The sequence below is a fragment of the Brachyistius frenatus genome, unplaced genomic scaffold (genome assembly GCF_029030835.1).
Source record: "Brachyistius frenatus isolate BFR_SWC_R1_liver_20210118 unplaced genomic scaffold, ASM2903083v1 Contig_6, whole genome shotgun sequence".
Lineage (NCBI taxonomy): Eukaryota > Metazoa > Chordata > Actinopteri > Embiotocidae > Brachyistius > Brachyistius frenatus.
The window spans coordinates 9115327-9134403 of record NW_027210605.1 but is presented as its reverse complement, the minus strand read 5'-3'; the positions used below and the strand labels follow the sequence as shown (position 1 = coordinate 9134403).

General features: G+C 41.1%; 2 protein-coding genes and 1 long non-coding RNA gene across 4 annotated transcripts; 2 read left to right on the top strand and 1 right to left on the bottom strand.

The window, feature by feature from the left end:
- Nucleotides 1–2085: 2085 nt before the first annotated feature.
- ttc34 (tetratricopeptide repeat domain 34) lies at nucleotides 2086–8947 on the top strand. Of its 2 annotated transcripts, XM_069689097.1 has the most exons (8): nucleotides 2248–2259; nucleotides 2722–4702; nucleotides 5519–5741; nucleotides 6508–6700; nucleotides 6913–7079; nucleotides 7276–7549; nucleotides 7743–7957; nucleotides 8402–8947. In XM_069689097.1, exons 2-8 carry the CDS (start codon nucleotides 2982–2984, stop codon nucleotides 8945–8947), a joined length of 3339 nt encoding a protein of 1112 aa, XP_069545198.1. In that variant the 5' UTR covers nucleotides 2248–2259; nucleotides 2722–2981. The 2 variants fall into 2 exon arrangements, with proteins under 2 accessions (XP_069545197.1, XP_069545198.1); XM_069689096.1 differs by having other exon boundaries at nucleotides 2086–4702.
- On the bottom strand, nucleotides 6424–18354 carry alas2 (aminolevulinate, delta-, synthase 2). The gene is made up of 11 exons (XM_069689108.1): nucleotides 18273–18354; nucleotides 16920–17262; nucleotides 16721–16816; nucleotides 16362–16584; nucleotides 15354–15538; nucleotides 14969–15148; nucleotides 12475–12639; nucleotides 10904–11172; nucleotides 10160–10322; nucleotides 8368–9831; nucleotides 6424–6627 (listed from the first exon to the last, which is right to left on the bottom strand). The coding sequence occupies exons 2-10, from the start codon at nucleotides 17239–17241 to the stop codon at nucleotides 9668–9670; spliced, it is 1767 nt and encodes a 588-aa protein (XP_069545209.1). The 5' UTR covers nucleotides 17242–17262; nucleotides 18273–18354; the 3' UTR covers nucleotides 6424–6627; nucleotides 8368–9667.
- Nucleotides 16422–17912, top strand: LOC138615449 (uncharacterized). Its single transcript, XR_011310533.1, has 2 exons — nucleotides 16422–16513; nucleotides 16894–17912. It is a non-coding gene; the product is annotated as an uncharacterized lncRNA (long non-coding RNA).
- Nucleotides 18355–19077: the final 723 nt, after the last annotated feature.

Below are 19077 nucleotides of genomic sequence, written 5' to 3'. Positions count from 1 at the left end.
AGCAATCAGCATTCTTAAGAAGCACCTCCTGTCTCTTTATATAGATATTGTCATCTGGTAATCTGCAATAGGCTAGGTGAAGAAATACATTTGAAAAATCAATGAAGGGAAATTCCCTTCCGTTAATTAAAGCCTTTAGTTACACCAGCTAACCTCCAGCTTGTCGTGTGGTTTCTCTAAAAGGCCAACAGAGGAGGGTTGTGGTTTCACAGCAGTGTTGTAAGTTAAATAAACGTAACTGTATTCTGTGTGTAAAAAGTAAGCAAGGAAGTGTATCCTTGATTGGATGTACAAGATTATTTTACTTCAAGGAATCGGAGCTCGGTTTTACTTTCTTTTCTTTAGCATTTGGCTTCTAAAAGTAAAGACTTCTTCAATTTGAATATTTGAACTGTGTAAATATTTGTGTATATCCATGATGTTTGTGCAGGACTGCTGAGGATATTTTTCACCATCCTACGACTTCTCCTTTATCTTGTTTATCATGACAGTCTGGTACAACATGTCAGCCACAAATTTTTTTTTTTTTTTTGCAAAGAAAGAAAACTGAAATCCCCAAAGGACGTCAGATATTCCGTTTCCTACAAGTAAATGGTGTCGATGTGCAGTGCAGCTGGGTTTTTCCTCAGCACACATATTCCATTCACATGGATGGTTGTCTCTTGTGATGTTTGGGTATCTCATTTTGAGAGTTTTTGTGTTTCAGTTCAGTTTGCTGGTATTAAAGGATTTGGGTTTTCCCATTTAAGGAGTTCATAAATGAATGCTTTAATAAAAATCCAGGTCATTTTTCCAGTTATAATTGCTTGCATGATGTGTTACAGAGCTCAATGTGTGGTTTATCATACTGAAACTGATGTCACTTATGGCACCAGTCAAATATCATTATACAGTAAGTCATGAATAAAACTGTTAGCCACAGGGGGGGGGCATGGACTCAGTGTTTGAACAGCAGCAGCTGGTGGGCAGTTTCAAGCACAGGACACCATACAAAGGAAATAAAGGCAGGGAGCCTGAAGAGCTTTTATTCTTGAGTTGGATTAGACCAATCTCATGAATTGCAAATTATGTTTCTGCACAAAGAACAGCTGTCCTACATTGTCCATATTCCCTAGATGGAATAATAATAGGTCCCAGTTTGAGCAGCGTATAAAACATGACAACAAGAAGTTCTGGCAACAGGTTTAAAAACATATTTGCTTTCTTGCATAGTACAAACACATGTTGCTAAGCTGCCAATAAGCTGTACATGAACACAACATTTTGGTCGACCTGAGTCAGTCAAAAATTCTACAGGAGATATAGTGGTAATACTTTTTGAAATTGTGTTACTGCTTTTCTAATCATTTGTTGAACACTTCAACAGGCTGCACTATATTTGTTATTTGAGGACACTTATAGCTACAACATAAGAATCTATTGTTTCCAAAATGTTATGGCTGCAGTAAATAGACACACAATTTGGGTAAGAAAAGTCAAATTTAGGTGGCATGCTTTCTGCCTGTTTATGTTTTGCCTTTTGTGGAGGCGTTTTAATGACTTAAAAAAAAATATATATATATATATATGGTGATATATATATATATATTTTTTTTTTTTAACTTTCAGACCGTTTTCACCCTTTTAACATTCCTAGAAGCTCTAACCACTTTGCTCTGTCTGACTTGACGCAAAGGAACAGATTTGATCGCTGATTGTATGTTATATTTGTAACAGGATGTTACGAGTGCCTTTACTGTGGAATCGTGGTGTTCTCATTAGCATGCGCGTTAGTGGTTTCCACTGGCAACCGGATCCGCGCTCACAACAACAACAGCTCGCGCAGCAAACCTTCTGATGTCCTGACATCAGAAGAGAGACGGAGCCGGAGGAGTTTACCGAGATGTGAACCCTGTTGCGGTCAGTTTTCTTTTCTTTTTTTTTTTTTTTTTTTTTTTTTTTTTTTTTTAATCTTGTTGTTTTCTCTGTAAGTCTATTATGGACTTTAAAGAAAGAGCTAAAAACTCCATTACAGCTTATGTTGTGTGAGCGGACACGTTGTCCTTGGCAACACGGCCCACAGCTATTGAATTACCAAAAAAAAAAAAAAAAAAAAAAAAAAGGGGGCCTAGGTTTTCTGTGACAAAATGAGCTGGCACCAAGCTTATCGTTGAGTTTGTGTCCTTGTTCAGACTTTCCAAAGTCTCGGATATAGTTTTGTTTTTTTCCCCCACATTTTCTTGGGTTCGCTGTTTTCGACAAAAAGCCAAAATGCAGCAGGTGGGTTGAAGTCACACAACGGAGCTAATAGGCCATACACCTTAAGTGTGAAATGAAACATCATTAAAAAAAAAATTAGGAGTAATGGACGTTTTTCACTGCAGTGTGTATCAACTGATATCAGCAGTTATAATTTCTGAATTTCTACAGTGAATAAAAGATATGAGAAGGAGATATTGCAGATGTTGACAGCATAAATGTACTTAATCAAGGGGACAATCTTTTTAGTCACTAGAGACTTGGTCAAAACCTACCAAACCTACCAAAGGCTGGACCGTGGATAAAGCATGAAAGGGATTTTAATTTGAAATGAATACAGGAAGTTCTCATATGAATTTGGTAAAAATATTGGTAGCATAAATTCAGCAAGTACCCCACTAAACATGTTTGGGAGGACAAACAACACTGTAATCCACTATGAATAAGATCTTGACCTTTTTACATAAATGTCATCTGCTTTAGTTTCTGGGTCCTGGTATTGTGAATGCTAGCTCATTGTCACACCGGCATGGCTTACAAGGACATTGTCAAAATGTCTGTTTTGAAAAAAAAAGGCATATTGCTTGATGCTTTAATATAGTATGGTGAGTATTGATAATTATATCTTTCAACTTAAGTATAAAATAATTTGTATCTCATATCTCACATCTTGTTTTCTAACCACGAAATGTCAACGTCTTCAGCCGAAGACGCTATAACAGAGAGAGGCCTGCTGCCTCATCATGACTGCTTTAGTTCGACCCGGAGTCAATGTTTCAAAGCTCTGCAAGGACGGAGACAAGTTCCTTGAGGCTGGAGAGCCGGAGAAAGCCACGTCCCTGTACATGTCTGCCTTCAGGACTCACGCCATCTCTGCCGTGTCCCACATGCGGAAACGGGATAAGTCCTGCCTGGATTCGGTGATCTCTACTCTAGAAGGTTGGCTTGACAGTCATCATGAGAATCAGCCTGCCGAGGGTCTTAACAAAGGTCTTGCAGCAGTGTTCCTGTCCACACTCAGCCCCAACAACCTGTTTGCCACCATTTTCAAAATGGAGTCTCTTCTTCAGAGTGGAGGGCATGGATGCGAGGAGATTTCTGCTCGCTGCACTGCTCTACTTGAAGGGGAACAAAACTCTCACCCGGAAGGTTCAACTCGCGTTTTGTTGGAGATAACTCGAGCCCTGGCCTGCTTGGTCTCAGAGCCTCACAGTTTCAAGGGGCTCAAGCTTTACCTCAAAGCTTATCGGAGTAAGAAATCTGAAACTGTCACACTGGTGAAGAGCAGACAGGCTGGGCACCTGCCCAAAATAGTGACGGCCTTCACAGAGCAAATAATGTGCACACATCCCTCTCTGATGTTTGACAGCACATGGGCAGTGACAACAAAGTATAATGATAAGCTAGATATTGAGGCTTCTTCTTCAAGCATTGAGTTTTTGTTGGCTATCTCACCTGAGAGTAGAGAAGTTCGGGAGCTTCAAGCAGCTTATTTGTTTTTGACAGGCAGGTTTGGAGACAGTGTGGAGGTCTACTCTGCTCTCTTGCATCATGGTCACCATCAGAAAATGTCGGAAAGTAATACAGACAAATTATTCCAAGACACTCCCGAGAGGACAGCCAGACTCTTGACCAGTCGAGCAGCTGCCTGCTTCTCAGCAGGAGCAAGGACCGCAGAGGAGTGCAGAGATCTGGGAAAAGCATTTGAGATCCACCCTGCCACCGCCCGAATCTACTTCCAAAAGCTCTTCACAGATCATGGCACCGGGGTGGCTGCACGAAACCATCTCCGGCAGCAGGCAGGGAGGGGCCTGTCTGGTTACAGGGAGAGGGTTCTCCTCCGTACAGACCTGCGATCCACTGAAGGAGTTGAACTCCTGGACCCTGTGATTACTCAGTTACGGACTCTGTGTCATTTAGAGCCTGATGGGGGAGGCAGAGAGTTACGGGTCCGACTGGCTGACTGTCTCCTCCTCAGAGGGGAACACAAAGAAGCCCTCTCTATCTGTAGCCAGCTGGCTGCTGCACAAGGTCAGCAGAGCTATCAAAACACAGTACAGGTGCTTCGTGGATATGCGCGACTTCTCTCTGATGACCACAAGGGGGCATTAGAAGACTTCCAGGCTGTGATTGAACACAACACCCCCCATCCCTCCAGCTGTGTGAGGGCCCTTTGTGGCAGGGGGCTCCTGCGCATGATGGGTGGCTTAAACTATCTCACAGCTCTAGACTACGTGACTGCCAGCAGGCTGCATCCTCAGGAAACCGCATTGACTGTTCGTTGCTTGGTGCCGTGGAACTACCGAGGGTTGCTGTCGACTGTTCTACTGGAGCAGGGACGAGTCATGCTGGAGGGGAAGGGAGCGCACAAATCCAAGTCCAGTTCTACTGAAGACTCCCGGCGGCCCCAACAGGAGGACCAGCACCTGCAGGCCCCATCAGAGAGAGACAACCACAGATCAGGGTATGATGTTTGTCTCACATACAGTCTGATCATTATTCCTTTCTTAAAGAAGAAATTTGGACATGTCACGGCAATAAAAGCACACGTGTACGTAATAAAATTATGGATCACTGTATTCGTTTCAGCAGCTTCAGTTTCAGGGTCCATTTGACTGTGTGTGCTTTGCGTGTTGCACTGTTATTGCACTGCCTATTGGGACACTTAAATAAAACACGGCCATTGTGGAGGTTATTTGTAACACCTGTACATGTAGCTCCAACTATAACAAGTACAAAGGGGACAGCAGTGTGGTGCAGTGGTTAGCACTGTCGCCTCACAGTAAGAAGCTGGTCGACTGGGGCCTTTGTGTGTGGATTTTTGCATGTTCTCCCTTCGTCTGAGTGGCTTTCCTCAAGTGTTCTGGTTTCCTTCCACAGTCCAAAGACATGCCTGCTAGATTAACTGGTGACTCCAAATTGGCCGTAGGTGAACGTGAGCATGAATGTTTTTCTGTGTTTCTATGTGGTCACTGTGATGAACTGGTGACCTATCCAGGGTGTACCCCTCCTTCGCCCAAAGCCAGTGGGGATAGACTCCAGTCCCCCCGGGACACTGAAAAAGGGGGGTATAGATAATGGATGGATGGACGAGCGAAAAGGACTAAAATCTATGATATTGATTATACAATTTCCACAAGTAGTTTATTCAGTTCTGTGCTACTTTTTCATCTAAATGAAATTACGACTATTATATTTCAGTTTGTGATCTCTGCTCTAATGAAAGTTCTCATTCATGTTTTCACAGTTACTTTGCACCTTTTCCTGTTTTGTACCTTAGGACTCCTGCCGGTGTCCAGTCCTTGGCGGCGTTGCTGATGGAGCTCCAGACCAGTGCTGATGGGCCTCAGATCCTGGCAGCTGATGCCTTGTACCAGCTCGGTCGGGTGGAGGAGGCCTACCGGCTGCTGCTCTCCGTCGGGCCCACCAATCCTCGGGCACCAATCCTGGCTCGCCTCGCCCTGCTGCAGCTGCACAGAGGCTTTCTGTATGACACTAATCAGGTACGTAGGTTAGAGGCGCTAACAAGTTCCAAGGTGTGCTGCCACCTATGCATGATAATTTAAATATTATTTATTGTGGAAATAATCTGCCACTTAAAGATTTGGCAAATGTTTTAATCAGCGATTTCACAGTCTTATTTGTAATTTCTGCACATTGGCATAAATGTTTGGGAACACCTGCTATTAGTGTTTTTCAAACCTGATGCCACAATGAATCAGTGCAGAAAATCTATTCTTGTCTCACCACACCAACTACAGGCACACACGTACAAATATACCACTGCAGGACTGCAACAAGATGAACTACAAGAACAATTCAGCAGTCAAGAGATTCATTAAAATAACCACCTGCATGTTACACACTACTTGCAATACATTTGATTTGGCCTTTCTCTTTTTTAATTGATAAATTGAATTAATAAAGTTGAAATGAGTCCTGAAGGATGCATAAATATCAATTGTATTTCTGGTGAGCATGTTAGACTTCAGCTTGCAAAGTTTACCCACTGGTCTATGTTAATATGTAGATTCACATTTTGTAGTTGTTGTTGAAAGGGTTGAAACACATTGAAACTGCATAGTAAAAAGCAATTTAGTTGCTAAACTTATGCAAGAGAAATCTGTGTTCATGGTGATATTAATACTATATATTAATAGTCTAATAGTCTGAGCCGATCTCAACTGGTGCTTACTATCTTTATTTCTTAATTTCACAGCTTCCACAGTAAAAGAGATAAAGATTTCATTTCATCCATTTTCCCTGCAGTTGCTGAAAAAGCTCATCCTGTGTGGTGATACCAGCTGCTTGCGCCCCCTGTTGTCAGTGGCACAACAGAAGGACCGGACGCTGCTGCAGGGACACTGTCACTCAGCTGCAAAACGCATCCTGCATGGCACAAGAGAGGAGAGCGCTGTCAGGGAGGCTGTGGCCTATTTCTCCATCGCTATTATGGCTTCTGGTGATTAGAATCTGATTGATGAGTCGTTGATATTCTTTGATCCATGTCTGATCGTTAATAATAACACTCACAGTGGTTGTGACACATTAATCGAGATATAATGAATGATTGGAGGGATAAAGACAAAGATTGGCACAAAACAGTGAAACGAGATCTTTTTTTTTTTTTTTTTTAAATGCTGTAAAATGAATGAAGTAATCCTGTCTTTCAAGGGGGCGAGGCAGCCGACTCCCTGCTGGAGAGAGCGAGGTGTTATGCCCTGCTGGGCCAACGAAAGACAGCCATATTTGATTTCAGTGCCATTTTGAAGGACCACCCTAAACACGTGCAGGCCCTCTGTGGAAGAGGTTTCACACATCTCATGCTGAATCAACAAAAGGTAATCTTGAGTTGAAAGACTGTCGAAACATTATGGCACATTTTACCCTTTTTTTTTTCCTCTGACCTTCTCAATCAATTTAAAAAAAAAAGTATACAGTGACATGTGTCATCCTGCTTATATTGACCGACGTAAGCGGGAAGAAAGAGGAAAAAGATGTATAAAAAAATGCATAAAATTTTCCTCTTCCCGCCAGGAATGCACACATGATATCCTGGCGGCACTTCAGATAAACACTGACATAGTCACCAAAGACATCCTGTCACTCAAGGACAGGGCACGAAATCTGGTCTGTGATTGGCTGCATCAGTTCTGTCGTGCCGGCCTCTCAGACATTGTGGTCTCTAATGCTGTTCCCTGCCATGAAGAGCAGCTCAGGGAAGCTTTTATAATTGGTGGCGCTCTGATGAGGACTGACTGCAGAGACCCTAGGTGGCATCTTCTCTATGTGGACATCCTCTTGGCTAAAGGTGAGATGGTAACTTTACCAAACAATGCTGCTGGAATTATGACTGGGATCCTTGATGTCACTGGAAATGATCTGGTTTGGAGGTCATGGTTTCTGCTGTGTGGTGTTTCCAATTTGATTAAAAGGACAATTGCACCTGTCGCTTCTTATTTACAGTCATCCTCACTCCTTCTGTTATGGTCCATCTGCTCCAGGTGACGTTAAGGCAGCAGGCGCTCATCTGTGCCAGATATTTGGTCAGGAGCCAAGAGATGCGGTGGCCCAGGCCAGGGTGGGTGTAGTGGAGGCCTGGCAGAAGAACTACCGCAGCGCAGCTCGCCGGCTAAGTAAACTGACGGAGAAGGATACATCTAGTCTGGAGTTCTTGCTGGCCCTCATCCCATTTAATCAGCGAAAATACATCGCGCAGGTAAGCCATGAGCAGGAATCCCAGATTCAGTACCGAATGAGTAAATCATCAGCATATCAGTTTTATCTGAAGACATTTCCAAGGAGAGGACTAAAATATTTACCCAAAATAGAGAGTCTTTATAGTTAAGGGGCACAAAAAGTCCCACAATGATCTCTGAAATTCCAGCCATGAGTGCAATGGTTTTAGTGGGAAAGGCCACACACGTGTATATTATTATATCTCTGTCTTTATTTGATAAGTGTATATATTTTTATGGTATTCATTGTTGTTAATCACTTATTCATTCATTTATTCCACTTGTTTGCTGCTGTAAAGTGAAATTCCTCAGTGGGGATCCATCCATCCATCTATCTGTTAACTAGAACTATCTATTCTAAATAAAGGGTATTTATGCATTTATAAATTACCTTGTAATTGTTTGGTATCCACACTGTATAACAGGCAGCAGCGCAGGAGGCCAGCAGTGTGTCATCAGGGGGCCAGTGGGATCAGGCGCTCACACTCTTGGCTGTGGCAGTACAAGCAGTGGGTAATCAGAAGCTGCAGTATCTTCGCCAGCGGGCTGCCTGCCTGGCACAGCTGGGTTTACATGAGAGGGCCGTAGCTGACCTGGATAGAGTTATCCAGAAGCACAGGGGACCTGACTGTAGCTGCTCAGACGACCCTCAAGTCCGGACGGAGGATCTGTGCCGGCGAGGTCGCAGCCTGGTGCTCTGCTCCAGAGAAGGAGCAGCTCTGGAGGACTTCACCCAGGCCCTGGAGCTCCACAGGGACCAGGCCATCCAGTGTGTGGAGGCCGGTCTGGGCAGGTTTCGACTGGCTGAATGCTTCCTGAGGGGGGCGCTGCAGCACTATGGGGAGCAGCAGCTCAGTAAGGCTTGGACACTGATTGAATGTGGCCTCCTTGTAGACAGTGAGAACATAGAGCTTCGTAGACTGAGGGCACGGGTCAAACGGGAAGTGGCCAGTCCTTGCAACGTCAACTAGTGTTCATGGAGAAACAAACTGGACACAGAATCTCCACCTCAGCTCATAACATGTAATCATGTCTGTGCCTATACCTCAACATCTCCTGTTGTGGAGGAACAATCTAATTGATGGATAATCTTCCAGACTTTTATAAGATGTTTCAGGGTCACATTATATCTTCCATGTTTCATTTAAATTCATAGGATTAACAGCAGTGTCCGCTAACAATCAGTATCTCTGTAGTTATGTCAAAGCAGTATATTAAATATGAGAGGATTATGTTAGTACAGATATTCAACACTACAACCACCTTAATTTTGCAGGTTCATACATTCATGACATAAACATCACTAACTAAATTATTTAATTATTGTGAAAATGGACAAAACAATACAGATTATGTTGTATGAAAAACAAAAATCATTTAACATGAAATTAAATAGCGTCGTTTATTTAAAACCATCACACCTAGATAAAAGATTTAAGAAAGTGTCAAGTGTGCAGGTTTTACACTTCCAAAATGGAGGCATTTGTTTAATTATATCCATGGCAGCAAACACAACGTAATATGCAGAAATACAGGAAAACATGAATACATACTAGAATTTAGTCCATACATTAGTACTCTTCTCCGATAAAGTAGGACTTCATCATTTAGCATAATATTTATATGTAGCACCACATTTATGCATATACTGTTTGTGCATCTTGTGTTCAGATGCAACACATACTTTGGTTCTATGCAGACACGGTTATGTATTGTGGTTCCATGTTGCCAAAGTAGGATTTCTCCCACTCACTCATGAGGTTGAAGTGCAGCGGACGGTCACAGAAGGTGCAGGAAGCCATGCCTGGGATGTTGAGGTGGAGACCCGCCTCCTGCCACACCTCCACCAGCTTCTCTGGAAATGCAACAGACATTTGTAAGAATTAAACAGGTAAAGACTGATATTTTTTGTTGTTGCCATTTTTATCTTTAAAAGTCAGTTCTGTCACGGTGTGAGTTTTGCTTCTGAGGGATAACAATTTTAAAATCCCTACAGAGTACTGTCACTTTGCATCGTAGCATATCCGATGGCAAGTGGGTGTCGAGGGATCCATAAATGCTTACAAAGTCAATCTCTAAAGACAAACATAAATCATCTGTGCTGGACTTTTCCCCCACTTAACTTAATTGGATGTTTCCCAGGACAACTCTGACCGAATTGTGTTGAGGATCCCCACACTCACCCACAAAATACTCCATCATGTCAGGCTTGTGGTGAGGAGACGGAGCCAGACGCAGCAGCTCCTCTCCACGGGGCACTGTGGGGTAGTTGATGGCCTGGACGTAGATGTTGTGACTCTCCAGCAGGGTGTCACACACCTTGGTGTTCAGCTCAGCGTTGCCGACCTAGAAAATGAACCATTGGAAGACGACATGAGCCATTTGGTGGATGATTTTATTCAACGCTGTCGGGCTGTACATGAATGAATCAAAGCCAGTGCTGCGGTGCCTGTGGACTAATTACAAACCGTTTAGTTCCTTTAGTTGTGACTGATTCATAATTTGATGCATTTCAAAAATCAACTACAAATGAATTGAATTAGGATCCAAAAGATTTAGTACAAATGTCAAAATTAAATGGTGTATTAATTTTTAAATGGAATTACAAACTGAATGGTATCTCAAACAGATTTAAATATCTATGGCTAAAATGGAACTTAAATTGCTTAATGTATAAATGTGATCGTAATTACAAACTTAAAAGTGTAAAATTATTACAGTGGCACACTGCAGACTGCATCTTATCTGTGCTGCACTTTCAGAGTTGACAATAGACCTCGTTCACAGCAGACATTTTGACTTGAGAAAATTTAATTTAATTTAATGCCTTTAATTTTCAGGGTAGTGAGGAAGTGTTTGGCAGATATTCAGAATATGTCATCACAGAATAGTCAAATAAGGAGATAAATCTCCTTAAATCTTCATACCCGTATGGGGATGATGTGACTGGGGCAGTTGACCACAGGCAGGCCTTTATCCATGAGCAGCTGCCTCATGTGTTTCACGTTCCTCTGGTGGTTTCTGCGGAGCACCTGCCCTTCAGGGCTCTTCAGGACCCGCACAGACTCCAGGGCTCCGGCCAGGATCATCGGAGGCAGGGCAGTAGTGAAGATAAAGCCCGCAGCGTAGGAGCGCACCGTGTCCACCAGGGCGGCGCTGCTGGCTATGTAGCCTCCCACACAACCAAAGGCTTTGCCTGGAACAGTAACAGGGGACAAATTGTATGAGAGCTAAGGAGACATGAAATAATCAGTGATGGGACGTATGTTTACTCGGGTATAAATGTAACTGAGAATGCCTGCTAAATAATGCTTGAATTTTCTATTCTGTTACATTTTAGAGGGACTCCATGCATACATTTGACAGCTATTTGATTTAAACTATCCAACAATATAAAAACTGCTATAATAATATTATTGGAATAAAAATACATTTATATAACCTATACAATGGCATGGCATTCAGAAAATAGCCATAATACGTCATTTTAATACATATTTTTCAATGACACTTCTGTAAGTCTGGATGAAAAGAATGTTTATTGTTTTTTTTCATTGCAGTATTGCTACAAAAATAATTTGATTAATTCTCTGCACCATAAAAAAAATAATGCTTAACATTTTTAACATCTTAACAAAGTTTTCTAATTTGTAGGGATTCAATTATATATCTAATTATATAATACAGATAGGCCTGTGACCCAATAAACAGCCTATATAGTCTGTATGTAGTTGAGCTGAGATGAAGCTTTTACAAATAAAACTTGTATTGAGTAAACTGATATTCTAAATAACTTACCAATGGTTATTTACTTTTCTGCATCAGATTATGATATTGCCATAATAAAGCAAATGAAAGCTGAACTTGGTGTGATGACACACCACTAATATATAATTAGTGAATTCAATTTGAGCTTGTTTGTTTATTAATTGCCAAGTCTACACCTGCAAATATTTCTGGAAAAGGTCAAATGTTGTAATTCAGGATTAGTTTCCAGGAATTTCTACCTAAAACGTTGCAGTCATCACAAACACAGCACGGACTGCTGGATGGTTTTATCAGTACAACCAGAGAGGGAGTAGAGCCGACACCCTGCTGATAAAACCTCTGCTTCTTCTGATGAGCGCTCCCTCCTGTCCTGCCCTCATTTAACCAACATAAAGAGCAGCATCATACGTGTTGAGAGTTATTGATGCTATGTTGGCAATATGACAGTGACAGTTGGTGCAGGAATGGCTGTCAATGGGAGTTTATCCAAGAAGAGAGACAATTTATCTATGACGGTTTGAAGCTGTTTGTCTTATAGGTGAAAGGACATGTTGGTGGATCACTGGTGTCCATTATCCGTGTGGAAGTGGCTTCAATGTGTTTTTGTTTTTTTTGTATTAAAAGACTAATTCGTTATACCTTTGACAAATAAAAAAATGAAAAGGAAAACGGTAGCCTTACTTGTACATTTTTAACACAAAGAAGTAGATTTTCCTCAAAAGTAACTCACCTAAGGTCCCAGAAACAATGTCAATCTTGTGCAAAATGTTGTCTCTCTCGCCCACTCCAGCTCCGTGGGCTCCATACAGACCCACAGCGTGAACTTCATCAACGAACGTCAGAGCTCCATAACGATGAGCCACATCGCACAGCTCTTCCAGAGGACATATGGCACCTGATACCCCCAGACAAATAGGTGGTATAATTACAAACTGTGTATAGGTGAACAGCAGGACATCAAAGCTGCAAATGTCATCACTGCGTAACATCTATGTATATATATATATATACATATACATATATAAGTGTTAACTATATGCTGAAAAAGAGTCATTTTTAGTATTTGGAAATATTAAAAGCACACCTATCTACAAAACAAACAAAAAATTCTGTCAAAATTACTTTTTTGTTGTAAAAAATAGGATCAAAGTCATTCATTCGGTCTACTTCAGCTTTATTGTGATGTCACAGAAAAATAGAGCTAAGGTGAGAAAACTAATCCCTCCCATTGGAGACGGTGATGAATGACAGATAACCATTTAATGTTATGCACACTCCAATTCTGGCTTTCTCTTTATAAGCTATGAACTATAACCTTATTCTGACTGCTGGGCTGCTTATTATTATTATTATTATTATTATAACCACACAGCTCCACTATACAGTCAACTGAGAATTCCACAGACACACATTGGTTGGTGATTGATTTTTTTTTCTCTGTAAAACTACTGCACACATTTAATTTGGATCCCTCTCTGTATGTGAATTTCATTTGACTCTGAAGGTAATTGATTCATGTCCAAATTCTTCTGTGTATAAAGAATAAGTCAGTAGGTTTACTCCCTGTTATTTATCTGATTAATTATATGAATATATTCAGTCCAAATAATGTCCTTGATCACTGCTACTTAATGATCCCCTCTGGCCATGTTCAAAGATGTAGAAAAACCCTCTGCTTTGAAGAATAATTTGCGTCTTATTATTTTTTGATCAACAAGTTCAATTAACAGGTGAGAGATTCTTTAAAGGATTCCTACGCCTCCCTGATGAATATGCAAATATTTTCATTCACTGAACACCCGTTCTCAGTGCATAGTATGTGCAATGCAAACTTATAACTTTCACATCATGTGTTAAGTTAGCCCGTTGGCATTAAAAAAAAAACACAGTTGTGCTGTCACGACTCCTGCTTGGTAACATTTTAGCTGAGCACAGAGACATTTTACACTTTCAGCAGAAGAATTTGAAAACAGTCTTCTCGTGTCAAACTCTGAACATACAATACGGTACCAGTGAAAACCTTCGATGCTGAAAGTAAACTGAGTGGCAAGTTTATAGTTAATCATTTGTTCATATTTTATTTTATAATTATTTGTCTATTTATTCGTTGCTTGTTCAGTTACGAGGTGCTAAGGCTAAGACAGATGCTGTATGATGATGATTTAGGTTGATGTATAGTATAAGGTCCTTGTATGAGGATTGTTTGGGTTATTGAGTAGGTACTAGCGTAGGCTTTTTCTTGCTATACAGGCCAGGTTAGATCTAGGCCTCCTGTGAGACACACGGCTGTAAGATTTTAGTTTGTCTCCATGTTGTACAATATGATATTTGTATAAACAACATGCCAGTGTTTTTAGTGTGATTTTTGGGTTTCAAGAGATATAGGCCGCTCCTCCACGACAGGTAGTGAGAAAAAAACAACAACATGTAAACAGAGCAAAATCTGTTTCATTTAAATTCCTCAGAGTAACCACTGTTTGCCTTTATGACAACACACTATGAGCAATATGTTGAGGTCATCATCCAGGAAGGGGAATTATAAGAACTTTGATAGTTGCTTCAAGTGTAGTAAAAAAAAAAGGAGATAAAACTGGCTCTCATGAGGAACGCTGGACTTTAGGTCCAGTGGAAATCTGGACTGTGGTTCCACCCGCTGTCTTTTGTGAGACGCAGAGAAGGTATCTGCATATTTCTACCGCGTTCAAGGCAATGCTTATCCGACATGACTACCACAACATACTGCAGCAACACATCATCCTATCTGGTTTGTGCTTAGTGTCCTGTTTTTCAACAGGACAATGATACACCACCAGGCTTGTTTTACAAAAAGTGCTGCATCAGATGACCTGGCCTCTAAAATCACCAAACCTAAACCCATCTGTGGTGGTTTGGGATGAGATGGACCACAACGTGGAGGATAAACTGCCTACAAATTCATATGTGGAAACTCCTTCCAGATTTTCTTTGTTTATATATATTTTTTAACATAAATCCAAATGTGTTATTTCATAGTAATGAAATGTCGTCAGTTTCGTTCTCCAGAAAAAAAGAAAAGAAAAAAAGAGTAGGTGTATCCCCACGGCGGGATTTATAAAGTCATCTTATCTTTTCTGATCTGATTTTATATTATCAAACTTTTCACTGGTACTGCACATTCTTCACGGTGAAGGTCAGACATGCGGAATACATTTTTTGAGTCAACTTCAGCATTTCATGATACTCACCGTCCATTGAGTGCACAGTCTCGAATGCCACTATTTTTGGTGTCTTAGGGTCTGAGCGTTGGAGCAGTTCCTCCAGGTGACGACTGTCATTGTGGCGGAAGATGAAGCGTTTGACTCCACTGTTCCTGATGCCCTGAATCATTGATGCGTGGTTCCCTGCATCAGAGTAGATCTCGCACCCTGTATACATCACAGTGAACATTCCATGAAAACAGAGGACATGATTTCTATTTATCAATTCTGAGATACTATTCACCTTTTTTTTACAAAGTGTATATGAAATATTAATATTTAAAAGTGTAATTGGCCGTGAGCTCTGCCCTTTCCAGGAGTGTCGTCATCTGAATCTATTAATATGAGTTATGGCGGAAAGGTCAGTATTTACCTGGCAGCATCTTAGCCAGAGTGAAGAGGGTGGAGTCATTGGCCACGAAGCAGGAGGAGAAGACCAAAGCTCTATCTTTCTGGTGTAGCTGGGCGAGCTCCTTCTCCAGAGACACGTGGAAGTTACTGGTACCTGAGATGTTCCTGGTCCCACCTGCTCCTGCACCGTTCCTGTCCAAGGACTCTCTGAGGACAGAAATATGTCGCCAAAATTTGTTTTTGAATCATTCACATTTAAAGTGATCAACTTAAATAATTGCATTAAAAATACTTGTACATAACTTGAATCACATAGACTGACTTGAATTGTAGTATTCAACTTGAAAAACTGCATTGGAAAAACTAACTTTGAACAAGCACAATTTGAAATTGAATATTTATTTTAAAACAGAGTTTTAGTAAACTTGGAAATAGATGTAATATTATGAAATTGCATTAATTTGCTCCTAAAATGTGTTTCGTCCTCAGAAAATTCAACTCTGTGAAATTCCACATTCAGTTCCCAGCTCAATGTTTTCCATGTTAACCATCTCAATTGTCTGATACCATGCTAATATCATAATTAATACTCAACACCAACTTCCATTAGATTTTCTGATATGTGGTCATACAGCAAAGGTTTGGACAGGTCATTTAAATGCGGTGCATTTGGAGTACCCGGATGTCGTGTCGGAGTCTTGGTTTCGTAACGTATCTCAAAGTACCAAAGTATTGATGTCGCACAGAAGACATCAATATATATATATATATATATATATATATATTTTTTTTACCGTGTGGGTGACACAGGAGTCACGAAAACACGTTTTCATTTGCGTAAAATGACCAAATAAAGCAACCAGCTATTTTCGCGGGTTCAAATATTAGGTTCGTCATTTCCGGTAAGTACACGATGGTTCTGTTCGGGGAAAAAACACATGAGCTGTTTTGAAATGACGATGTTTAAACGTTACTCAAAGGACCCTAAACCCTGTACTGGCTCTGCAAACTAAGAAACATGTTATTTTACCTGATAGCTCCGAGGACCCTGGGGTGCCGGCTCATTCCCAGATAGTCGTTGCTGCACCAGACGGACACCTGCGAGCCCTCCTGCCCGGAGACGGAGTAATCCTCAGCGAAAGGGAAGTCCTCAGCACTCCTGTTCACCGTCTTGAAGACTCTGTAAGTGTGGTCCTTCTTTTTCTCAGCAATCTTCTCCATGAAGAGGTGATCATAGTCGTAGCTGGGGCCATCTGCAGGAAGGTTTGACTTCAAATCAATTGCAGCACTCAACAGCCATCTAGGCTATATGATTATTAATTAGTTATTATTATTATTTTTTTTTTTTTACAAGATGACACCATATTAGATTGGAGACGTAACGATTACCCATGTTGTCTTTGAGGAGATGAGTGACAGTGTTGGTTTGAACTGATGTTGGGAAGACTGAATCCTTGAAATCTTTCAACAGAGAAGTCATCAAACCTGTGAGAGAGTTGGTAAAGACGTGTGTTTGTCAAATGTGCTTCTATTAAAGTTTGAATTCTGTTTTTGCACGACAGCACCACAGCTGGTCATTTCCTCCTACCATCTTTGACGTCCTCCTGTACTTCAGGGCTGGCTCGGACCAGCTCAATCTGAGAGGTGACAAAAGGGCAGCCCTTGGACACAAACGTGGCCACCTGAGTGGCAGTTTGGGCAAACAGCCTCCTTTGGTCCACCACGGGAAGTCCTGGACTCCTGGGTTTGGTGGGTGAGATGCTCAGCTTGGCCTCCAGAGAGCTCACGGTGATCTGACGGGCGATGATGGGGCACTGGTCTGCCAGAGACAACAAGGCGGCTCCGGTTCTCCTTAAAGCTGGCCGTGGAGCTGACTTCAGGAAGGGGCAGTGATGAAGGAAGGCAGCCATGGTACTGGAGCTGTTCTTACTCTGAGTTAAGACGGAGGACAGGAATGTCATTATATCCCTTAACATTACAAATCGTGTGCAATAGATTTGGAAAGACTGTGAATTGCATTGCATTCAGGCAGTGCAGAAGAGTGGTATATGTGTGCTTTTTCCTTAAGGAATAAAGTACACAATACCTACAGGTAAACTAAAATATCAACCCCTAACGTAGTCAGGTGACCAGACTGTGAAATGGACTGGGGTATGACTCAACTGGGCAGTGTAAAAGTGTGTAATGGTCGAGTTTAGCTGCAGAGAGCAGCAGGTTCCTCCTCCTGGGTGCGGCATGTAGATGCTGCTTATCTCCACTCTGCAGGCGCTCGAGAGCTGCCATGGCAGATAATAAGCCGAGTCTTATTACCGCACAAGCTATACAATAAGTTCTCATAAAACACTGCAAGGTTGCCTCATATTTTTATTTTTTATTTGACTAATAACTATTTCCCCGCTGTTAAGAGAAAAAAACTGAATTCGATATTCAGCCAATACATAATCCATACAATAATAAAACATAAACTGATCCATATTTGACTGTACGGATGAGCACCTGTTTGTTGTTTGGTTTACAACCAGGCTGGTTTTGTCGTCCCCCCACCATCTACTGTGGTCAGCAGATAGAGCACTTCTTGGGATCTGTGGCTTCATTTTGTGGTTTGATGTTATCTTAAGCACACAGCACCATTTAAACACCACAAGTACGTCACATTTTTATTCTTTCTCCATGTTGTTTTTTAAGGTAATACATTTAACTAATGACAATGCGCCAAAAAACAAAAAACGGATCAAATCCTTGAGCTGCCATGTATGAATTGGTTCGTCTTGCTCAACAAAATGAACAAACAGTGAAAAATTAAGAAATAAAGCCTTTATAAATATAAGTATAGCGCTGCTACCAATTATAACATAACACAATTAACACTAAAACAAAACTAAGGGCGATATTTGTGGTGATAATAACCATAATGAAACAATTAGGATGTCAGGAAGCTCACCTGTTGACCTGCACTGAGGACGAACTTCAAAACAGCAAATGGACGGGAGGTCAGAGAGCGTCGACAGTTGTTGGTCAGTTGTTGAAGAGCATTATGTAATCAGCTTCGCTCCCACCCTTCAGAGGGGACATGTGGGCCTCGAAGGGAGTTGTTTGCGTGTGTGTGGGAGGTGCAAAGATGCTGATAAGGTTCCTTTAAAGTAGTGACACGCTGCGTCGTGTAAAGTAGACGCTCGGTTGGGCATTTTACTTTAATGCCCGAGCGTAAATAATAATCTGTTAAACTAGTGATGCTTTATTACATAAACACACGTGGAAATAGCACGACCTTCATCTTCAGCTTATGGCTCGTCGAGCTATTACGACATAAAAAAGAAAATGTAAAAATGGAAGAATTTGTGATATTATGTGCGATTGAAATATTATTAGACAGAATGTTGCTGTAAACTCAAACTGTAACATTCTTATTCTTCTACGTAATTACTGAAGAGATAATACTCTGGCAGGGATATAGTAGTAATTTATGTTAACTTTTAATGCATAAATAAGGAGACATGAGACATTATTAAATTGTGAATGGTTTCCACTGGTGAGACAGTTGACACATATTTATAAAGGATTTGTTAATATGTGTAATTGCCTACAACTACATGTGGGGTATTCATGTTATCTTTTATAAATGCTAAATTTGGTTGAATTTGTTAAATAAAAGTACCTGCACAGCAATGTTAAAATATTCCATTACAAGTGAAAGTCCTACATAAGCATTATTAGCAAAATATAGTTAAGGTATTAAAGTAAAAGTA